General features: G+C 44.5%; 1 protein-coding gene and 1 long non-coding RNA gene across 2 annotated transcripts; both read right to left on the bottom strand.

Moving 5' to 3' along the window:
* Window positions 1–10,678: 10,678 nt before the first annotated feature.
* Window positions 10,679–14,426, bottom strand: LOC138426454 (uncharacterized). Its single transcript, XR_011251647.1, has 3 exons — window positions 14,162–14,426; window positions 12,131–12,849; window positions 10,679–11,574 (listed from the first exon to the last, which is right to left on the bottom strand). It is a non-coding gene; the product is annotated as an uncharacterized lncRNA (long non-coding RNA).
* Window positions 14,427–16,474: 2,048 nt separating this feature from the next.
* On the bottom strand, window positions 16,475–17,647 carry LOC138427262 (upstream-binding factor 1-like protein 1). Its single transcript, XM_069566611.1, has one exon. It carries the CDS (start codon window positions 17,645–17,647, stop codon window positions 16,475–16,477), a length of 1,173 nt encoding a protein of 390 aa, XP_069422712.1.
* Window positions 17,648–19,360: the final 1,713 nt, after the last annotated feature.

Here is a 19,360-nt window from a genome sequence, read left to right as displayed (position 1 = left end):
AATAATAATAATAATAATAAAGTCAGCCACTGTTTCCCCATCTGTTTGGCATGAAGTGATGGGACCAGATGCCATGATCTTAGTTTTCTGAATGTTGAGCTTTAAGCCAACTTTTTCACTCTCTTCTTTCACTTTTATCAAGAAGCTCTTTAGTTCTTCTTCACTTTCTGCCATAAGGGTGGTATCATCTGCATATCTGAGGTTATTGATATTTCTCCCAGCAATCTTGATTCCAGCTTGTGCTTCCTTCAGCCAAGTGTTTCTCATGTTTTACTCTGCATATAAGAAAAATAAGCAGGGTGACAGTATACAGCCTTGAGGTACTCCTTTCCCTATTTGGAACGAGTCTGTTGTTCCATGCCTAGTTCTAACTGTTGCTTCCTGACCTGCATATAGATTTCTCAAGAGGCAAGTCAGGTGGTCTGGTATTCTCATCTCTCTCAGAATTTTCCACAGTTTATTGTGATCCACACAGTCAAAGGCTTTGGCATAGTCAATAAAGCAGAAAACTTCCTGATGTTCAAGCTGGTTTTAGAAAAAGCAGAGGAACCAGAGATCAAATTGCCAACATCTGCTGGATCATGGAAAAAGCAAGAGACTTCCAGAAAAGCATCTCTTTCTGCTTTATTGACTATGCCAAAGCCTATGACTGTGTGGATCACAATAAACTGTGGAAAATTCTGAGAGAGATGGGAATACCAGACCACCTGACTTGCCTCTTGAGAAATCTGTATGCAGGTCAGGAAGCAACAGTTAGAACTAGGCATGGAACAACAGACTCGTTCCAAATAGGAAAAGGAGTACCTCAAGGCTGTATACTGTCACCCTGCTTATTTTTCTTATATGCAGAGTAAAACATGAGAAACACTTGGCTGAAGGAAGCACAAGCTGGAATCAAGATTGCTGGGAGAAATATCAATAACCTCAGATATGCAGATCCAACCAGTCCATTCTGAAGGAGATCAACCCTGGGATTTCTTTGGAAGGAATGATGTTGAAGCTGAAACTCCAGTACGTCGGCCACCTCATGCGAAGAGTTGACTCATTGGAAAAGACTCTGATGCTGGGAGGGATTGGGGGCAGGAGGAGAAGGGGACGACTGAGGATGAGATGGCTGGATGGCATCACTGACTCGACGGATGCAAGTCTGAGTGAACTCTGGGAGTTGGTGATGGACTGAGAGGCCTGGCGTGCTGCGATTCATGGGGTCGCAAAGAGTCGGACACGACTGAGCGACTGAACTGAACTGAACTGAATGGTCACCTTGATCAGAATCTGTGTGGATTTAGCTAGGTCTGAAGAAACAGTAATCATCTAAATACAGTAGGAAAGAGGCCAGTGAAATTATGATTTATTTGACTTCTACGACCCCTGAAAAAAATGGGGTAATAGCTGGGAAAATGGCTGGGGAAATAGCCATTTGGAAAGTGTCCTCAGTGAGACAAAAAAAAAAAAAACTTAAAGAAAACCTCTGGATGACAGGGTTATTTGGGACTGAAGCAGGCTTATTTCTTCTCTGATTCCAAGTTCCCAAAGAGCTCACAGTGCCCACCCTCAGTGTGCTGTGCTGATCTCAAGTCTCTGGGGAAGAACAGCCTCTAAGGTGACAGTGTCTCCTCTGAGCCTCTCTCTTTTCCTGTCTTTTTTCCTTGAAATTTACTGCATTTCTTTCTGTGGCCTTGGGTCTTCACTGTGGTTCCTGCTTTTCTCTAGCTGGGGCAAGGGGGCTGCTCTCTAGTCGTGGTGCGCAGGCTTCTCACAGAGGTGGCTTCTCCTGTTGCAGAGCAAACTCTAGAGTTTCAGTAGTTTGACTTTCAGTAGTTTCGGCTCCCAGGATTTAGAGCACAGACTCAACAGTTGTGGCAAGCGGGTTTATATGCCTCACGTCATGTGGGATCTTCCCAGACCAGGGATCACACCCATGCCTCCTGCACTGGCAGTCAGACTTTTTATGACTGAACCACAGGGAAGCCCTCTTTTGCTACCTTAATATCACCCAGAGTAACATATTTAAATTTCTCTGTTTCTCAAAATATAAAAATGAAAAAGAAACCTTTATTTTTCCATTGTTGGGATCATTCACAATGTCCCTTTAGGAATGCTCAGCTCCAAACTGTCCAGAGCCACTCTTATGCTCACTGAGGTTTTAACCTGTTCACCTTCAGAGAGGGCTTGGCTTAGGCCTAGAAAACCAATCATATCCCCCAAAGCTCTTATCTTGCTGCCCGATAGGCTCAGAATCTCCTGTTTCCCCCTGAGTGAAAATCTCATACAGGAATGAGTGTATTTTGCTTTATTTGACGACAACACCACTGTTTTCATGAAGCTGATTTAATTCAAGGACATTTTGCTAATTTTGACTTGACCAAAATTCCCCCAACAATGATTCTGTCAACTTTTGTTCTTTCTTGTTCAAGGGCAGAAATCAATAATCCCTTTCATGCTTGACCCACAAGAATATAACTGTCCATATTAGTAGAATACAGTCAATATTTGTGAAGTGAATCAGTGAATGGGTCCTTGATTACCTGACCACCCCATCAGTCTCTGTTTGGTGATGTGTATATGATTCAATCAACTAATCTAAAAAAAAGATAATCCAATCAGGGTCAATCCAATGGTCACTCTGTAATCTAATTAGATATACTGTTCCAGTTGGGTTAGCAGTGGGACAGAAGGATGACAGAAAAAGAAAGACTTATAAAAGTCTCAAGCACTGGAGAAGAGGTGCAGGATTTCCTGGCTCTGGCAACATCAGAGGGATTCTCACAGGGTTTGAATTGTGAGCACCCCACTAGGTACATTAGAGCAGTAAGTTACCGCACTCATATAAAGATGCTCTTTTCTCACTAGTGGTTATCTAATCTTGAAGGGTGCCATGTATCCCTAGTGCAGGGAGAATTCTTAAAAAATCAGTATGAGAGACAGCAAAAGAGACACAGATGTATAGAACAGTCTTTTGGACTCTGTGGGAGAGGAAGAGGGTGGGATGATTTGGGAGAATGGCATTGAAACATGTATAATATCATATAAGAAAGAAATCGCCAGTCTAGGTTCGATGCAGTACACAGGATGCTTGGGGCTGATGCACTGGGATGACCCGGAGGGATGGTATTGGGAGAGAGATTGGAGGGGGGGTTCAGGATTGGGAACACATGTACATCTGTAGTGGATTCATGTTGATGTATGGCCAAACCAATACAATATTGTAAGGTAATTAGCCTCCAATTAAAATGAATAAATTTTTAAAAAATGTTTTTAAAAATCAGTTCTTTCCAATGAATACGTTTCAGGTTTAATTTTCCCTGTCAGTGTAGTTTTGCCTGAACCCAAACATTTTAGTTAGTGCTTTAACTTCTATCATTTTAAAATATATTTTAAAGACATTTAAAGTATGTATTTAAAATATCTTTTTGGAGTTTTGTTTCATGAATTTAACCTACACAGTTCTGACACAAATGGCATTCATATTAGGGGTAAGTGAGGATGGAGGCTGTGTTGGTCCACATGACCTTCCTCTTCTTAGATGATGCTCTGACATCATCCCCTCATAAAGACTGGAGTGAGTTTTCAGTCTTCCTGCTACCCGCTTCCAGGTGGGACTTGGATTAATCAAAGCACTCTATGGAACCGAACGGGCTGGTGGTTGCCTTTCCTCTGGATTGGTACTTGTGAGAGGCTTGTTCTGAATACAATAGGGAAAGAGTTATAGCTTTGTGCCCATTGAGACCTGAATGGCCTGTGGCCTGATGGAGGCACGTCCACCCCTGCCGGAGCAGTGCCTTAGTCCTGAGTAGATTCGTCTGAAGGGTTGGGAGATTGTCTTAGGTGTGCCCCTGCTTGGCCTGACATGGATGATAAGCTCACTGGCATTTTCCACAGGATTACTCCTGAAGCAGAGTCAGGATGAGTGTCCAGAACCCCTGTAGGCTCCTGGACCTGGAGAGAATGCACCTTCTCAGGGACGATGGCTTGGTCTATTCTTATCTGGAGTTTCTGCCCAGGGAGCTCTTCCCACCCCTCTTCATGGATGCACATGGGAGACACATCAAGACCTTGGGATCATGGTGCAAGCCTGTCCCTTTGTCTGCCTGCCTCTGGGGGGCCTCCTTTCCCTGCCTCATGTGGGGCCCTTACAAGCAGTGCTGGAAGCACTTGATGTCCTGCTGGCCAAGAAGGTTCACTCCAGGGGAACCAGATCCAGGTAGCTTGATAGGGTCCTGGACACCCGGGAAGAGACCTCTGGGGTGGGCCAATTGGGTGACCCATGGATGGACCCGAGGGCTCTCAGGGTGGCAATGGAGAGGCTTAGAGGCCTTGGCTCATTGTGGGAAATGCCTTCCTGACGTGCAAGGGTGCCTGAGATGCAAGGGGGGTTGAGAGAACATGCCCTATCCCCTTCCCATGAGGCTTAATCCTACTAGAAGTAGAGACCTGGAGAGGAGAGGGGAGAAAGGGAGCTGGAGAACAGGGAGGCACAGAGGGGAGCTGGCGAGGCAGCAGGTGATGAGAGATGTGAGGGAAACAGAGGGGGCGGTCTGTGGTCTATTTCTGAATCTGTGGCTGCAGTTTGTGTGGATAGTAATGCATCCCTGTCAATCTCCTGTTCCTCATAGGAGGTACAAACTGTGGATGCTAGATTCAAGGAATACTGGCCAGAATTTCTGGAGCATGTGGGCTGGAGCCAACACCCAAGGGTGCTGACACTCAGGAATACCACTAGTGGTGGAGGAGAGCTCAAGGACACACCAGGCCTTGGCTCCCTTAAAGGTAAACATAGATCTTTGCCTGAAGAAAAGGACCCTGGAATCCTACCTCCCCAGGGGGGTGGCACAGAGAAAAGTCTGCACACACCTGTGCTGTAAGAAGCTGATGATCTCTGAATGGCCCTGGACAGTATCACAAAGGTCCTGAATATGGGGCAGCTGCACTGTATCTAGGAGGTACAAGTGACCTGGATCTGGCATCTGTCCATCCTGGCCACATTTGCTCCTCTCCTGGGTCAGACGAGCAACTTGCAGGGACCCCGTCTCTCCCACGTTCACGGTCTGCCTGTGAGGAGCAGCAGCAGAAAGTTCTCCAATTTCCCCCTCAGTTTCTCAGTGGCACCGTCTCCAGTCTCTCTGTCTGGACTCTCCCTCCTTGTCTGAAGCTGCCTGGACCAGACACTCAGGTGAGGGTGGACCGCTGCCTGGGAGACAGTCAGCACAGCACTGGCATGTCAAGCACACCGGGTCCTTTGTGGCTCTGTCCTGAGCTGTGGTATCACTTCACCTCGGAAATCAAGGGGGAGGAACAGAGACAACACACTGGAAATCTCTGGATGGGGCAGTTTGGATCCAGTGAGGGGGGGCATGCGTTCTTCCTTAGGAAGGGAAAGCTATGTCAGATGACTAAGAAAATAGGTAAGTGAAGAGGGCATTAAAGAAGGGAAACCACCTCAGACCCGAGCAATTTGAAAGAAAAGGTCTGAGGAATTCCCTGGTGATCCAGTAGTTAGGACTCTTCTCTTTCGGGGCTGAAAGTCCAGGTTTGATCCCTTGTGGGGAAAGTAATTTTCACAACCTGTGTAGTGTGGCTGGAAAAGAGAAATAAAAACATAAAATTTGGGAGAGAGACAGAGAAAATATCTGTGCTTACCAGATTCCTGAACACAATGAACTTGTCTCAAATCACCAGTCCCCAAAAGAGAGCCCGTTGCTCCCGATAAGTTAGTCAATAATTGAGAAATGCATAATTCTAAGAGGATCGTAGGGGAGCAGGAGCCAGAGATCATAGAAAGCTGCAGGCGGTGTGCAAATGATGCAGAGAGGTAGTGGCAGGCCAGAATGAGATGGTCATTCTGGGTACTGACCTTCAGGAGGCAGTTAGTAGGACCTTATTTTTGGGCAAATCACCTATCTGACAACTTTAGCTCAGCTGCCACCCTGATTTCTCAGACCTAATTGCTTGCTTTCTCCCCAGATGCCTGAGGACCCCCTTGGCCCACACAGCAGTAACTAACTGGCAGCTTAGAGTCAGACTTGCCCCATCTGTCCCAGAGCCCAAACATGCATCAGCTCAAAGGCCTAGATCTGAGTGGGGTCACCATGACGGACTTTAGTCCTGAGATCCTCCACATTCTTCTGGAACAAGTTGTAGCCTCTCCAGGAACTGAACTTAGAGCAATGTGGGTTCACAGATTCCCAGCATGAGTCCAACCTGAGTGAATGCATGTATCAGGTATGGAAAACCAATCTGTGGTTTCAGACATCAGCTCAATGTGAACAGAAAGGAAAGATGATGGTGCGGGACTCTAAGGGGAAATGCAGACTCTGATTGGTGATGGGTTCAGAGACATGGGTTTATAGCATGACAAACATGAATTAATTTCCTGGAAGGAAATCTTGTATGCACATGGGGCGTTACCCTTGAGTATTATTTATTGGAAATAAATGGTCACAAGTAACGAAACCTGCATTATATTTGTCTCTGGTGCCCTTCATGATACATTATCGTGTTTGTCTGTTTTCACTCCAGGAATCTCCAGGTAGTGATGAAAGCAAACACACAGGATTGTCTATGCTCAGAAATCCCACTATTGCCACTGGTTCTGTATTCTGTCCCATGGTCTGCTCTCTCTAAAGGAGAGGACCAGCAAACTCACTTTGATAACTCAGGCCAATGCTTAGGATTGAAAACAGGGGGAGCTTGTGATGTAACTTCAGAGGGAGGCTAAAGGCCTGAGAACCAGAGCACTACTCGGGTAAGTCCTGAAGTCTCGTCTCAAGAGCCAGAAGTGGCTATGTTCATGGGCAAGAAGAGAATAAGGGAGAGAAGACAGTACCTTGTTCCATTCAGGCCCCTAGGAATGGAACAAAACCCAACCATGTAGGAGGGTGGATGTCTTCACTCATTTGATGGGTTTAAATGCTTCTCTCTTCCTGGAACATCCTGTCAGAAACACCCACTCTTAATGTCACATAAATTTAACCAACACAGAGACCATGAACAAAGGACACACAAATGAAGGCTCCTGCTGAAGATTCAAGAGCTGGTATTGTTGGCTCTGAGGATGGAGTGGATGTTGGACTGGGGGATCTTAGGCAAGAGGATCTGCTTCTCCATAAAATGGAGGTAACGATGTACTCACAGCGTCTGTGTGTGCTGTGTGCTAAGTCATTTCATTCAGGTCTCACTCTGTGATCCCATGAACTGTAGCCTTCCAGGCTCCTCGGTCCATGGGATTCTCCAGGAAAGAATACAGCAGTGGGTTGCTATTCCCTTCTCCAGGGGATCTTCCTCACCCAGGGATCGAACCTGGGTCTCCCACATTGCAGGCAACTTCTTTACCACCTGAGCCACCAGGGAAGCCTGGAAATCAATAAGATGAAACATGTTAAGCCCTTGGCACTGGACCTGGTATAGAGTATGAGCTCAATAAATGAGTCCTTGCCTGCTTTTCCCTTGCTAGCAGACACCCCCAGGAGTCTTCGATCCTCCGGCTTACTCTATATTCCTTTAACAGGAAGGAAAGAAGGAGGGCTCAGCACTTACATGAGGCCGTGAATGAATCAGAATTCCCCCAAGCTGCTTTAGTAGCTGTCACAGGAAGGGGCAGGAGTTTGTCATAGGAAAGATTTCCCCCCTCTCTGGGGACAGACATTATGAGTCCAGGACTCCTAGGGGACCTGCTGGTATATCAGCCCAGAGGACATGAATTAATGTTGCAAGCAGGGCTGTGGGGTTTAGCATCCCATAAATATCTGCTGTAATGTGAATGCATTTGTGCTGGGATTTATATCAACATAAGGACTTCCTTGTAACTCAAATGGTAAAGAATCTGCCTGCAATGCAGGAGACCAAGGTTTGATCCCTGAGTCAGGAAGTTCCTCTGGAGAAGGGAATGACAAGCCACTCCAGTATTCTTGTCTGGAGAATCCCATGGACAGAGGAGCTTGTCGGGCTACACTCCATGGGGTTGCAAAGAGTCAGACATAACTGAGTGACTAACACACATTATATAAACATAGAAGATATACACTGTCTTTTAAAATTAAAAAGAAAATTTAGTGAAAGGACGCATGTGGATTTGGAGTCTCCAAAGAAAAATATCTTTAACATGGATTTCAAAGATCATTCAAAAAACAGTTTCTTTAAAAATATTTAGAATAAGATTTCAGAACTGGATTGCAATTATCCTTTTTAAAGTAGACTTTACATTGAAGAGCAGTTTTGTGTTCAAAGTAAAATAGAGGACACGGTGCAGAGAGTTTCCACTAAATCCGTCTCTGTCTGCATGCATCACCTTTCTAGCTGTCAACATTCCACATTCTATTGGTATGTTTATTATAATTGATGGTCCACATTGACATATCATCATCACGCAAAGTGGGAAGTTTATATGGAGCTTCCCTCTTGGTGTTATCTGTTCTATGATTTCTAACAAGTATATAAGGACATTGTAAAATCACACAGAGTATCTGCTCTGTCTGTTTATCCCTCCTCCACCTCTACCCCTGGAGAAAATTCTGATTATTGCATTGTTCTCTGAGTCTTCTGCTGCTGCTGCTAAGTCACTTCAGTCGTATCCGACTCTGTGCGACCCTATAGACGACAGCCCACCAGGCTCCCCCGTCCCTGGGATTCTCCAGACAAGAACACTGGAGTGGATTTCCATTTCCTTCTCCAATGCATGAAAGTGAAAAGTGAAAGTGAAGTCTCTCAGTCGTGTCCGACTCTGTGGGACCCCATAGATGGTAGCCCACCAGGCTTCTCCATCCATGGGATATTCCAGGCAAGAGTACTGGAGTGGGGTGCCCCTGCCTTCTCTGAGTCTGCCTTTTGTAAAATGTCATGTAGTTAGGCTCACTGTATGTAGGCTTCTCAGATTGGTCCTTTCACTTAGTAATAGACATTGTTCTTTCCTCCATGACTTTTCATGGTTTAATACCATTTCTTTGTCTGTATATATCACAGTTCATTCGTTCTTTCACCTACTAAAGGACAGCTTGGTTCCTTTCAAGCTTTGGCAATGAGGAATAAAGCTGCTCTAAGCTTCCATGTGCATGTGTTTGCATGGACAGTATGTTTCTAGTCATCTGAAAGGAGCAAAATTGCTGGATTATAAATACCAATATGTACTAAATTTTATTTTTTCTTAACAAGCTACCAAGTTAGATATTGTCCAATAAACGGTAAGGAACAGTGTCCCTGTAGTCTCATAACTGACCACAGAGACTGGCAAATCAGTAAATGGTTATAAATGCATGGGCCATGGAAAATTTATCATCAGTATTTTGTGAAAGATTATTTATTAAAATGACAACTTAGGGGAAATCAATGCTAGCCCAGGTGTTAATACCACAAATATAAACATATCCATGAAAATTACTTATGAAAAAAGTACTTATGAAAAAACTTTATTTTTTACCATACTTTTTTGGTTTTTCCCAAATGAAAACACTTCCTAATGCTACAGATAGAAGAAGCATCTCTCGCTAACTTCTTTCTCGTAAGTGTATATATATACAAACATGTACATATATATTATTATGCCATGAAAAGAGAGATATCCTACCATATTCCACAAAGCAGGATGAATTTTGAGGGCATTATGCTAAGTGAACTATGTCAGAGAAAGTAAATACTGTATATTCTTTATCTGTGAAATCTAAATAACTGAGCTCCTCTTTCTCTTTCTTCCTGCGAGCTGCTTAAACCCTGTATCCTTTTCGCCAATTCGTTGTATGTTTACTCTAGATTTTCTAAAAGGATTATGCCTTTATTATCAACACTGGTCATGGAAAAGAATCTGATAACAGAATACTCAATAAAATACAGAAAGTTCAGTGGAAATACAATAAAAATTCCCAGAACTTTGCAATCAGTGCTTTCATCTTAATGATAACTCTCTGAGCATTTCAGCATGCTGATCATGATGCTCACAGATATGAATTTCCATCTTTGTGGTAATTACCATATCTGTTACTACATCTGTTTCATTTGCCTGAGAGTGAGCAAGAAAAACAATAAAGTTCTGAGGTTTGAAGAATAGATGTTTGCTTCTTGGACAGAAAGCTCTGGCAAACCTGGTCAGCATACTGAAAACAGGGACACCACTTTGCCTACACCACTTTGTATAGTCAAGCTATGGTTTTTCCAGTAGCCATGTATGCATGTGAGAGTTGGACCATAAGAAAAGCTGAGCAGTGATGGACTGACTCTTTCAAATTGTAGTACTGGGGAAGACTCTTGAGAGTCCCTTGGACAGCAAGGAGATCAAACCCATCAATCCTAAAGGAAATCAGTCCTGAATATTCACTGGAAGGACTGATGCTGAAGCTGAAACTCCAGTATTTTGGTCATCTTATGCGAACAGCTGACTCATTGGAAAAGTCCCTGATGCTGGGAAATATTGAGGGCAGAAGGAAAAGAAAGCATCCGAGGATGAGATGGCTGGATGGTATCACCAGTGTAATGGACATGAAATAAGGTAAACTCTGAGAGACAGTGAGGAACAGGAAAGCCAAGGAAATAAGCTAAGGATTAAGAGATACTCTTAACAGAAGAAAGAATGTGCAGGAATGGTAAGGTTTTGGATCATAGACAATGCAGTGGTTTTTTAAAAATAATCAGTAACTGAAGATTACTGAGGTATAACCTGAAAAAGAGAGTACTAAATCAGGGAAGGCAGCAGTTGGTTTTCAATGAGTTTGTTTATTTCTGACAATTGCTTTACAAGCATCTATCCAGGGAAAATTCCAACATGTGGATCTCAAACCGACATGCAGCTCTAAAGATTGAGGTGCATATTTGATTGTATAAATACATATCCCCCAAAATTCCAACACTTCCCTGAATCTACACTTCCCCTTGCAATCCAGCATCCCTGAAGGATCATCTTTCCTTTCTGTTCACGTTGAACTAATGTCTGAAACCATGGCTTTGTTTTCCATTCCTGATGCATCTACTGCCTAGATTTTAGTTTGCAGGTGACCAGAAGTAAACTTTGACAGAAGCATCCAGCAGAAGGAGTGTAACAGTGGTACAGAAAGGGCTCCTGGGGATGGAATGTCTTATTGCCCCAGTGAGGCCACAGGCTGGAGCTAAGCTACATGGACCTTGGATGTCCTAAATCCCACATAATCTCAATGAGTTTATCTTGAAGCTGGACAAGTTGGCCCAGGTGGAGGGCTCCATGAAGGCTGCAGGTCTTCTGAGGGCCAGGGTCAAACTCATCACTTAAGTTGCTCAGCCCAGTGATGTGACTCAGAAGCTTCTCCAGAATGGCCAGAAAGGACGTTCCCACACAGACTGAAGGTCCCAAGCTTGAACAGTGGCTCAGGGCAGACAGGATGGACTCACGTTAGGACTCTGTGATCCCACACTGCTCTAAGTTCAGTTCCTGGAGAGTGGCTGCAACTTGTTCCAGAAGAACGTGGAGGACCTCAGGACTAAAGTCCATCATGGTGACCCCACTAATATCTAGGCCTTTGAGCTGATGCATGTTTGGACTCTGGGACAGATGGGGTAAGTCTGACTCTAAGCTGCCAGTTAGTTACTGCCGGGTAGGCCAAGAGGGTCCTCGGGCATCTGAGGAAAAAGCAAGCAATTAGGTCTGAGAAATCAGGGTAGCAGCTGAGCTAAAGTTGTCAGATAGGTGATTTGCCCAAAAACAAGGTCCTACTAACTGCCTCCTGAAGGTCAGTACCCAGAATGACCCATCTCATTTTGGCCTGGCACTACCTCTCTGTATCTCCTGCAAACCACCTGAAGCTTTCTATGAACTCTGGCTCCTGCTCCCCTACAATCCTCTCAGAATTATGCATTTCTTAAATATTAACTAACTTTTTGGGAGCAACAGGCACTCTTTTGGGGACTGGTGATTTGAGACAAGTTCATTGTGTTCAGGAATCTGGTAAGCACAGATTTTCTGTCTCTCTCCCAAACTTTCTGTTTTCATTTCTCTTTTCCAGCCACACTACACAGGCTGTGAAAATTACTTTCCCCACCAGGGATCAAACCTAGACTTTCAGCCCCGAAAGAGAAGAGTCCTAACCACTGGACCACCAGGGAATTCCTCAGACCTTGTCTTTCAAATTGCTCAGGTCTGAGGTGGTTTCCCTTCTTTAATGCCCTCTTCACTCACCCATTTTCTTAGTCCTCTGACATAGCTTTCCCTTCCTAAGGAAGAACCCATGCCCGCCCTCACTGGATCCAAACCGCCCCATCCAGAGATTTCCAGTGTGTTGTCTCCTCTTCTCCCCCTTGATTTCCGAGGTGAAGTGATACCACAGCTCAGGACAGAGCCACAAAGGACCCGGTGTGCTTGACATGCCAGTGCTGTGCTGACTGTTTCCCAGGCAGTGGTCCACCCTCACCTGAGCGTCTGGTCCAGGCAGGTTCAGACAAGGAGGGAGAGTCCAGACAGAGAGACTGGAGACGGTGCCACTTAGAAACTGAGGGGGAAATCGGACAACTTTCTGCTGCTGCTCCTCACTGGTAGACTGTGAACGCGGGAGAGATGGGGTCTCTGCACGTTGCTTGTCTGACCCAGGAGAGGAGCAAATGTGGCCAGGATGGACAGATGCCAGATTCAGGTCACTTGTACCTCCTGGATACAGTTCAGCTGCCCCATATTCAGGACCTTTGTGATATTGTCCAGGGGCATTGCAGAGATTATCAGCTTCTCACAGCACAGGTGTGTGCAGGCATTTCTCTAGTCAAAGCAGTGGTTTTTCTAGTAGTCATGTATGAATGTGAGAGCTGGATCATAAAGGAGGCTGAGCACTGAAGAACCAATGTTTTCAATTCTTGAGAACGCGCTTCAGAGTCCCTTGAACTGCAAGGAGATCAAATCCGCCCATCCTAAAGGAAATCAACCATGAATATTCATTGCATGCACTGATATTGGTGAAACTCCAGTACTTTGGCCACCTGATTGGAAGACCCTGATGCCCACACCCATGGCTGATTCATGTCAATGTATAGCAAACACCACTACAATATTGTAGTTAGCCCCAATTAAAATTAATTATTTAATTAAAAATTATAATAACTAATCATAAATACCATTGAATATATAGCATTATTTAAAAAAAAAAAAACCCTGATCCTGGGAAAGATTGAGGGCAGGAGGAGAAGGGGTTGACAAAGGATGAGATGGTTGGATGGCATCACCAACTCAATCGACATGAATTTGAGCAAACTGTGGGAGATGGTGAAGGACAGGGAAGCCTGGCATGCTGCATTCCTTGCGGTCACAAAGAGACAGACACGACAGAGCAACTGAACAGCAGCTCAGTTCTACTTCCAGTCTTCTCCTAGGCTTTTGCTTGGGGATAAATATTTCACTTGTCATTTCAGTAAACAAAGGATGTTGCAGTAAAAGGCAATTATCCACTGCAGCCCCCCAAGACAGTGTGCCCTGAGGGGAGTTCAAGGAGAGGAAAACAGGACAGTGTCCTGAGGGAGTTAAGATGCATATCATAACCATGACTTCACTAAGCCCAGACTCTTACCACTTTTCACAGAGAAAAGCATGAAAAGGAACTTCCCTGGCAGTCCTGTGGTTAAGAATCCACTGGTCAGCGCCAGGGATACAGGCTGGATCCCTGTCCAGGAAGACCCCACAGACTGTGGAGCAACTAAGCCCAAGCACCATGACTACTGAGCACCCAGCTAGAGCCTGGGGGCCATGACCACTGGTGCCCACACCCCGGTCCCACTCTCTGCGATGAGAGATGCTGCCAAAGGGAGAAGTCAACGCATTTCCATTCAAGAGTACCCTGCTCGCCACAACCGGAAAAGGCTGCACTCAGCAATAAGACACAGCACAAAAAATAAACAAACAAATAAAGAAGGTTATAAAAATAAATAAATAACAATTGTTTAAAAGCATGAAAATCATTAATTTGAGATGTATCATGTCCATCATCTGTAGTAACCTTTTGATGCTTTCTGAATGTTTTTTCAGCCTGTGACCTTTTATACTCTGGCTCCCTTTATAACTTTGGAACAGTTCCTCAGAGCCACCTGAGAAGACACCTTTGTGGCTACAATCTTCTGTAAAATCACTGAATAAAACATATTTTCCATGTTTTAGTTTATTCATTTTATTGTCACTTGCCGTGCTCTTCCAAGACCTTTTCCCAACCCACAGTGTCTTGTCCCCACTCACCTGAGTTCCAGGGATTGGATGGAAACTGCCAACTAAAACATGAGTCACCACCTGAAAGGAGAGGCATTTTATTTCATGGGAGTATTTAAGAGCCAAGCCCGGGCTTCCTCGGTGGCTCAGAGGGTGAAGAATCTGCCTGGAATGCGGGAGATGTGGGTTTGGCCCCTGGGATGGGAGATCTCCTGGAGGAGATGGCAGCCTGAGAATCCTGAGAGCTGAGCCCCTGAGCCCTGCTTTCCTCCTGCTGCTGCCTGTCCTTCCACAGTGCAGGGGTCAGAAGTGCAGGCTGGGCAGGCTCTGGGAAGGAGGGGCTAATGACGTGGAGAACGTGGGTCCCACAGCCAAAGAGGCAGCATTATGTCTGGGGTTGAGCTGCTAGACTCCTGGCTTCATTCCCATTTGTAGAATAAAAGGGAGCAGCTGTCTGGCAGGCTGTGAGCAGTGCTTCCTGCTTTCCTCCCTGAGTCTTTTCAACCAAAAGATATGTTCAGATTTTCCTAGAGGAAAGGAATCCGCTTAACATTTTGTGGGTGTGAATGAACTGTGAGCAAGTCAATTTGGAAGCACTCAATCTAATCTTAAATTAGATCTTATAAGACTGGAGGTTTATTCCCAGTTCATGTATAGGTGAAGCAACAGATAAATACATATTTTAGTATTTTAACCAATGTTGTCTTTTTCTATTATAAAATTCAGAATCTTAGCCTATATTCATTCATCTAGTATTTGTATTTTCCTGCCTGTTTCTTTAAACAGTTTTTATTTCTATTGCAGGTATAGCCTGTTATAATTCTGTGGTAAGTCTTCCCTGCTGGTCTAGTGGTAAGAATCTGCCTTCCCATGCAGGGGACATGGGTTTGATTCCTGGTCCCGGAAGATCTCACAGGCCCTGGAGCGCTGAAGCCCACATGTCACAACTCCAGAGCCACTGCTCTAGGGCCCTGCTCCAAACCCAGGGAAACCACCGCAGGGAGAAGCCGAGCACTGAGTTGCCTCAGCTCCCCCTAACTGGTAACATGTCCTGCACTGAAAGAAGACTGAGCTCAGTGAAAAATAAGTAAATTAATCTGTTAAAAAAAAAAAAGAGAGAGAGAGAGGAGAGAAGTAATAATATTCGGGTAATTTCAGGTAAAGAATAAAGGGGCTCGGCCAAGAATATACTTGTGTCCATCCTTCCCCACACTTCCCTCCCATCCAGGCTGCCACACAAAATTGAACAGACTTCCATATGCTCTACAGTTAAGTTCCCCAACTGTATATTCATGAGGAATAAAATATTCCACTAAGACATCATGGAAGAAGAAGAAGTCCCAAATTAAACACTTTTCAATAAGAACAATACTTGTGTGATATTAATTATCAATGAGAATCAAAAATGAAAATAGCCAGGAAAGTTTAAGAAAAAAAAGTTTAATGAGATGGCACTAGCTTTAAATACACTTTCAAATACATCAATAAACCAAAATAATAAAAAAGTGTCATAGTGGTAGATTAATTCCCAAACAGTTTAGTAACTGTGAACTAAAATACTGACACAAAAACTATACATGTCCTAATATAATGCAATTTGAGTCTGGGTAGAAACATGATTCACTTACAACCTGGAGCAGGAGGAAGTGGTTGGGGCAGAAACCTGCAGAAATTCAGACATGGCCTGAAAATTCAAATCCAGTCAGAGGAAGCTGGGTTTAAGGAAAAGCTAATTCAGGTGGAGGGGTTACACATTTTTAATTTCAAGGTTTTGATGAGTGAGAAAATCTCACAGACAGTTCATGGGATGCACACACACATGGAAATGCTGCTGCCCACGTGCCAGCCCCACTTCCAAGGTAAGGAAGGGCCAGCTCCTCAGCTCAGAGAGAAGGGCTAGAGACATCAGGGTCTGACAGCTTTCTTTAAGGCAAGTCTCCTACTTCCAGTCAATCAGATCTTCCCTCCCCAGCTCACTGCCTGAGTCCGAGGGAAAGGTCACAGAGAAGGGGCTCACAAAACCCTGGAGCCCTTCACACGTCTGGCAGGCAGAGGGTAAGGAGAGCAAGCCTTTCCAGTTCAGGGAGCTCAGTCTAGTCCAGGGTGCCCCGCAGCCCAGTCAGCTCAGGGTTTATTCCATGAGGAGTCATTGGACAGACTTTCTCTCAGGGTGAACATGGGGTAGATGGAGAGGCCACAAATTACAGCACAAGATGCCTTCTTTCCAAGAGATCCCACTTTGCATGAAGAAGGAGGGAAAAAAGCAAGGCAATGAAGAGGCATAGAGAGAAGAGCCCATGGACTTTTGCTGAAAGTTCTGTCCCTTCAGGTTGTTAACTAAACTCAGTTGGTATCCGAGTCAGAAAAGTCCCCTGAGGAGGAGCTGGAGGCGCGGTCCTCCAGCTCAGAATCCCCGTCTTCATCCTCACTGCTGGGGGCTGAGGAGCTGCCTTCCTCATTTTCCTCTGATCTCCCTGAGGCAGGAGAATGTTCTCCAGTCATGTCTGATGATTCTGACTCTGAAGCCTGAAGCCCCGGGTCCTCCCTAAGCCTTCCTTGCAGATTATCTGATGATGGGGACTGCAGACTCATCCTTCTAATCTTGGGGTTCGGGCCCCCCATCATGCTCATGTTCTTACGCTTAGCACAGGTCGCCTCTCTGTAGGCAGCATATTCTTCAGGAGACAGAGTCCTGAGCCAGAGATCAAGGTCCACCTTGTACTGTGTCTGCAGTTCCTCCGCCTGCTTCTTATAAAGCTCCTTCTGGTCCTGGGGGACCCGCTGCCAGCGTCTACTGATCTCCACCATGCGCTCCCTCGGGGGTACCACTTTCAGCTCCCTGCTCGACCAGAGATCCTGGTGAAACTTGTGATAGGCATTCATCGGGGGCTTCTTGGGCTGTCCGTGGAATTTCCACTTCATGGGTAAACTGTTTTCTTGGGGAGACTTCACCTTTTGAACATTCTTCTGAAACTTCTCTGGCACTTTCATTTCACTTCTTTGGGGGACACCAGATTTCTCCGGGTTTGGGACTAGATCAGGGTGCTGTGCTCTGAACAGAGCCACTTTCTCCCTAAAATCCTTTTTCTCTTTCTCAAGATCCTGACTGTGTTTCACCCTCAGCTGCTCAGGCTCCTTCCTGTGTTCCTCAGACAGAACCCTGGTCAGCTGCTGGTTGCTTATCTTGGGGTGTTTTTGGATGTACTGGGGTCGCATCACTTGGGAAATGTGGCGGTATGCTGTCAGGGACTTCTTGAACAAATAAGCATGTTTCTTGTGTTTTCTGGTGTTTTGTTGTGTTTTCTTGTGTTCTTTGGAAGGATTGCTAACATTTTCCTTAGCTTCCAAGACTAATTCTTTCAGCGTGCGAAACTTTCTCACCTTATGGGAAACCTCTGACCATTTGAGTTTGCACATTTCCCCAGAAAAATCTTTAAAAGCTACTTTTTCCCAGTCCATCACTGACTGGGTTGTTTTGAACGTGTGCCTGTCACTGGATGGAATGCTTTTCTCCATACTTTCCAGTAACTGCACAATGTCTTCCTTGGACCAGTCATCTTGGCGTTTAGGCATTGCCATTCTAGGTCTTTGGGACACTTATGTGATCCCAGAAACTCAGACACCTCAGCAGAATCTTCAGCTTCTTCACTCTCAAGATTCAGCAGGTGAGTTACTTCTGAAGTTATTTCGCACTGTGTGCGATCCTCCGTTTCTGTGGAGAAAGAAAAGGAAAGTTACTCTCCTGTGTGACACAGGAGAGAAGCACAGCCCCCTTGGGATACGTCCCTTCTGTCATTTCATTTACTCTCAAGAATATAAATGAAAACCCACCCATCCTCTGAGTTGAGAGTCCTGTTGAGCATTATGAAGCTTCTTTTCACAATTAAAAATCCTCAGGCCTGACCCCAACTTGCCACAGTGGGGCTTACATAGAAATGAACAAAAGCCTGGGGACTCACTTAAGGGACAAAGGACGAGAGAAAAGGAAGGGAAGTTAAAAATTAAAATGCCTGACAAGCAAGAGGGCTTTAAAGTAGCGATGAGATACCACAGCACATGGGCAAGAATGGTCAAAATCCCAAAGAAGAACCAAGTACTGAGAGGATGGAATATCAGGAAATTTGTTTCATTTCCTAAGGTGATGAAAAACAATACAAGCCTTCTGAAAGACAATAAGGCAACTTGTTACTAAACTAAATATCCTACCATGTAAGTCAGGACTCATGCTCCTTTGTATTTGCCCAAATCATTTGAAAACCTATATTCATTAAAAAAAAAAAAAAGACTTGCAATGGGATGTTTATAGGCACTTTGGTCATAATCACAAAACTTGAAAACAACCAAGATGAATGGATAAAGAAATTGTGGTACATCAAGGCCAAGAAATATTACTCAGTACTTTAAAAAAAAAAAAAAAAAAGATCAAGCCAGCAAGAGACACAGAGCATTCTTTTATTCATATCTCTAAGTGAATGAAGCTAAGCCTAAACGCATACATACTTCATGAGTCCAGCTATAAGACATTCCAGGAAAGAGGAATATATGGGGGAAAAAGAGACATATATGAGGACAGTGAAATAAACTTTGCTTCCCAGCAGTTAGGGTGATAGGACTGATGAAGAGGTGATCACAAATGACTTTCAGCAGTCTAACACTTGTGGATATTATAAAGCTGGATCCTTGTCACTGTGTCTCAGTGAAAACTAACAGAATGCACAGCACCAAGAGTGAACACTAATGCGAAACCATAGACTTTGGGTGATAATGAAGTGTCAGTTGAGGTTCCTAAATCATAATAAACACCACTCTGAGCTATAATGTGATAACGGCACTTAATCTGGGGAGGTAGGATGTAGACAGGAATTCTGTGCTTTCTGCTCAATGTTACTATGAATGTAATCTTCTTTAGAACAGTAACACTCCTTAGGATTCTGAGCATAGTTCCCTCCTAAGAAAAGTCCAGATGGCCATAGACTGAATGTGCAGTTGAGATAATGATTGATATAATTCATATAAGAAACATGTAAGAGATATAATTCATCTAAGAAACATGTCATAGAAGTGCAAAGGGAAGATGAAAAGAAGAGAAGGGTAAACGTGTAAGGACTGAAAAAGAGTTTAAGTGGTCAGTATTTCATTTCTGGTGAGGTTAATAGACATTATAATAAGGCATGTTAAATACAACTGTATACAACAAGACCCTTTCCTTGTGACTCAACTGGTAGAGAA

The sequence above is a fragment of the Ovis canadensis genome, chromosome 21 (genome assembly GCF_042477335.2).
Source record: "Ovis canadensis isolate MfBH-ARS-UI-01 breed Bighorn chromosome 21, ARS-UI_OviCan_v2, whole genome shotgun sequence".
Classification (NCBI taxonomy): Eukaryota; Metazoa; Chordata; class Mammalia; order Artiodactyla; family Bovidae; genus Ovis; species Ovis canadensis.
The sequence above is the reverse complement of the archived record's forward strand: the minus strand, read 5'-3'. Positions and strand labels throughout refer to the sequence as shown.

Excerpts from the sequence above, each read along its gene's own strand:
- LOC138427262 (XM_069566611.1), bottom strand. The coding sequence starts at position 17,647 with ATGGAGAAAAGCATTCCATCCAGTGACAGGCACACGTTCAAAACAACC.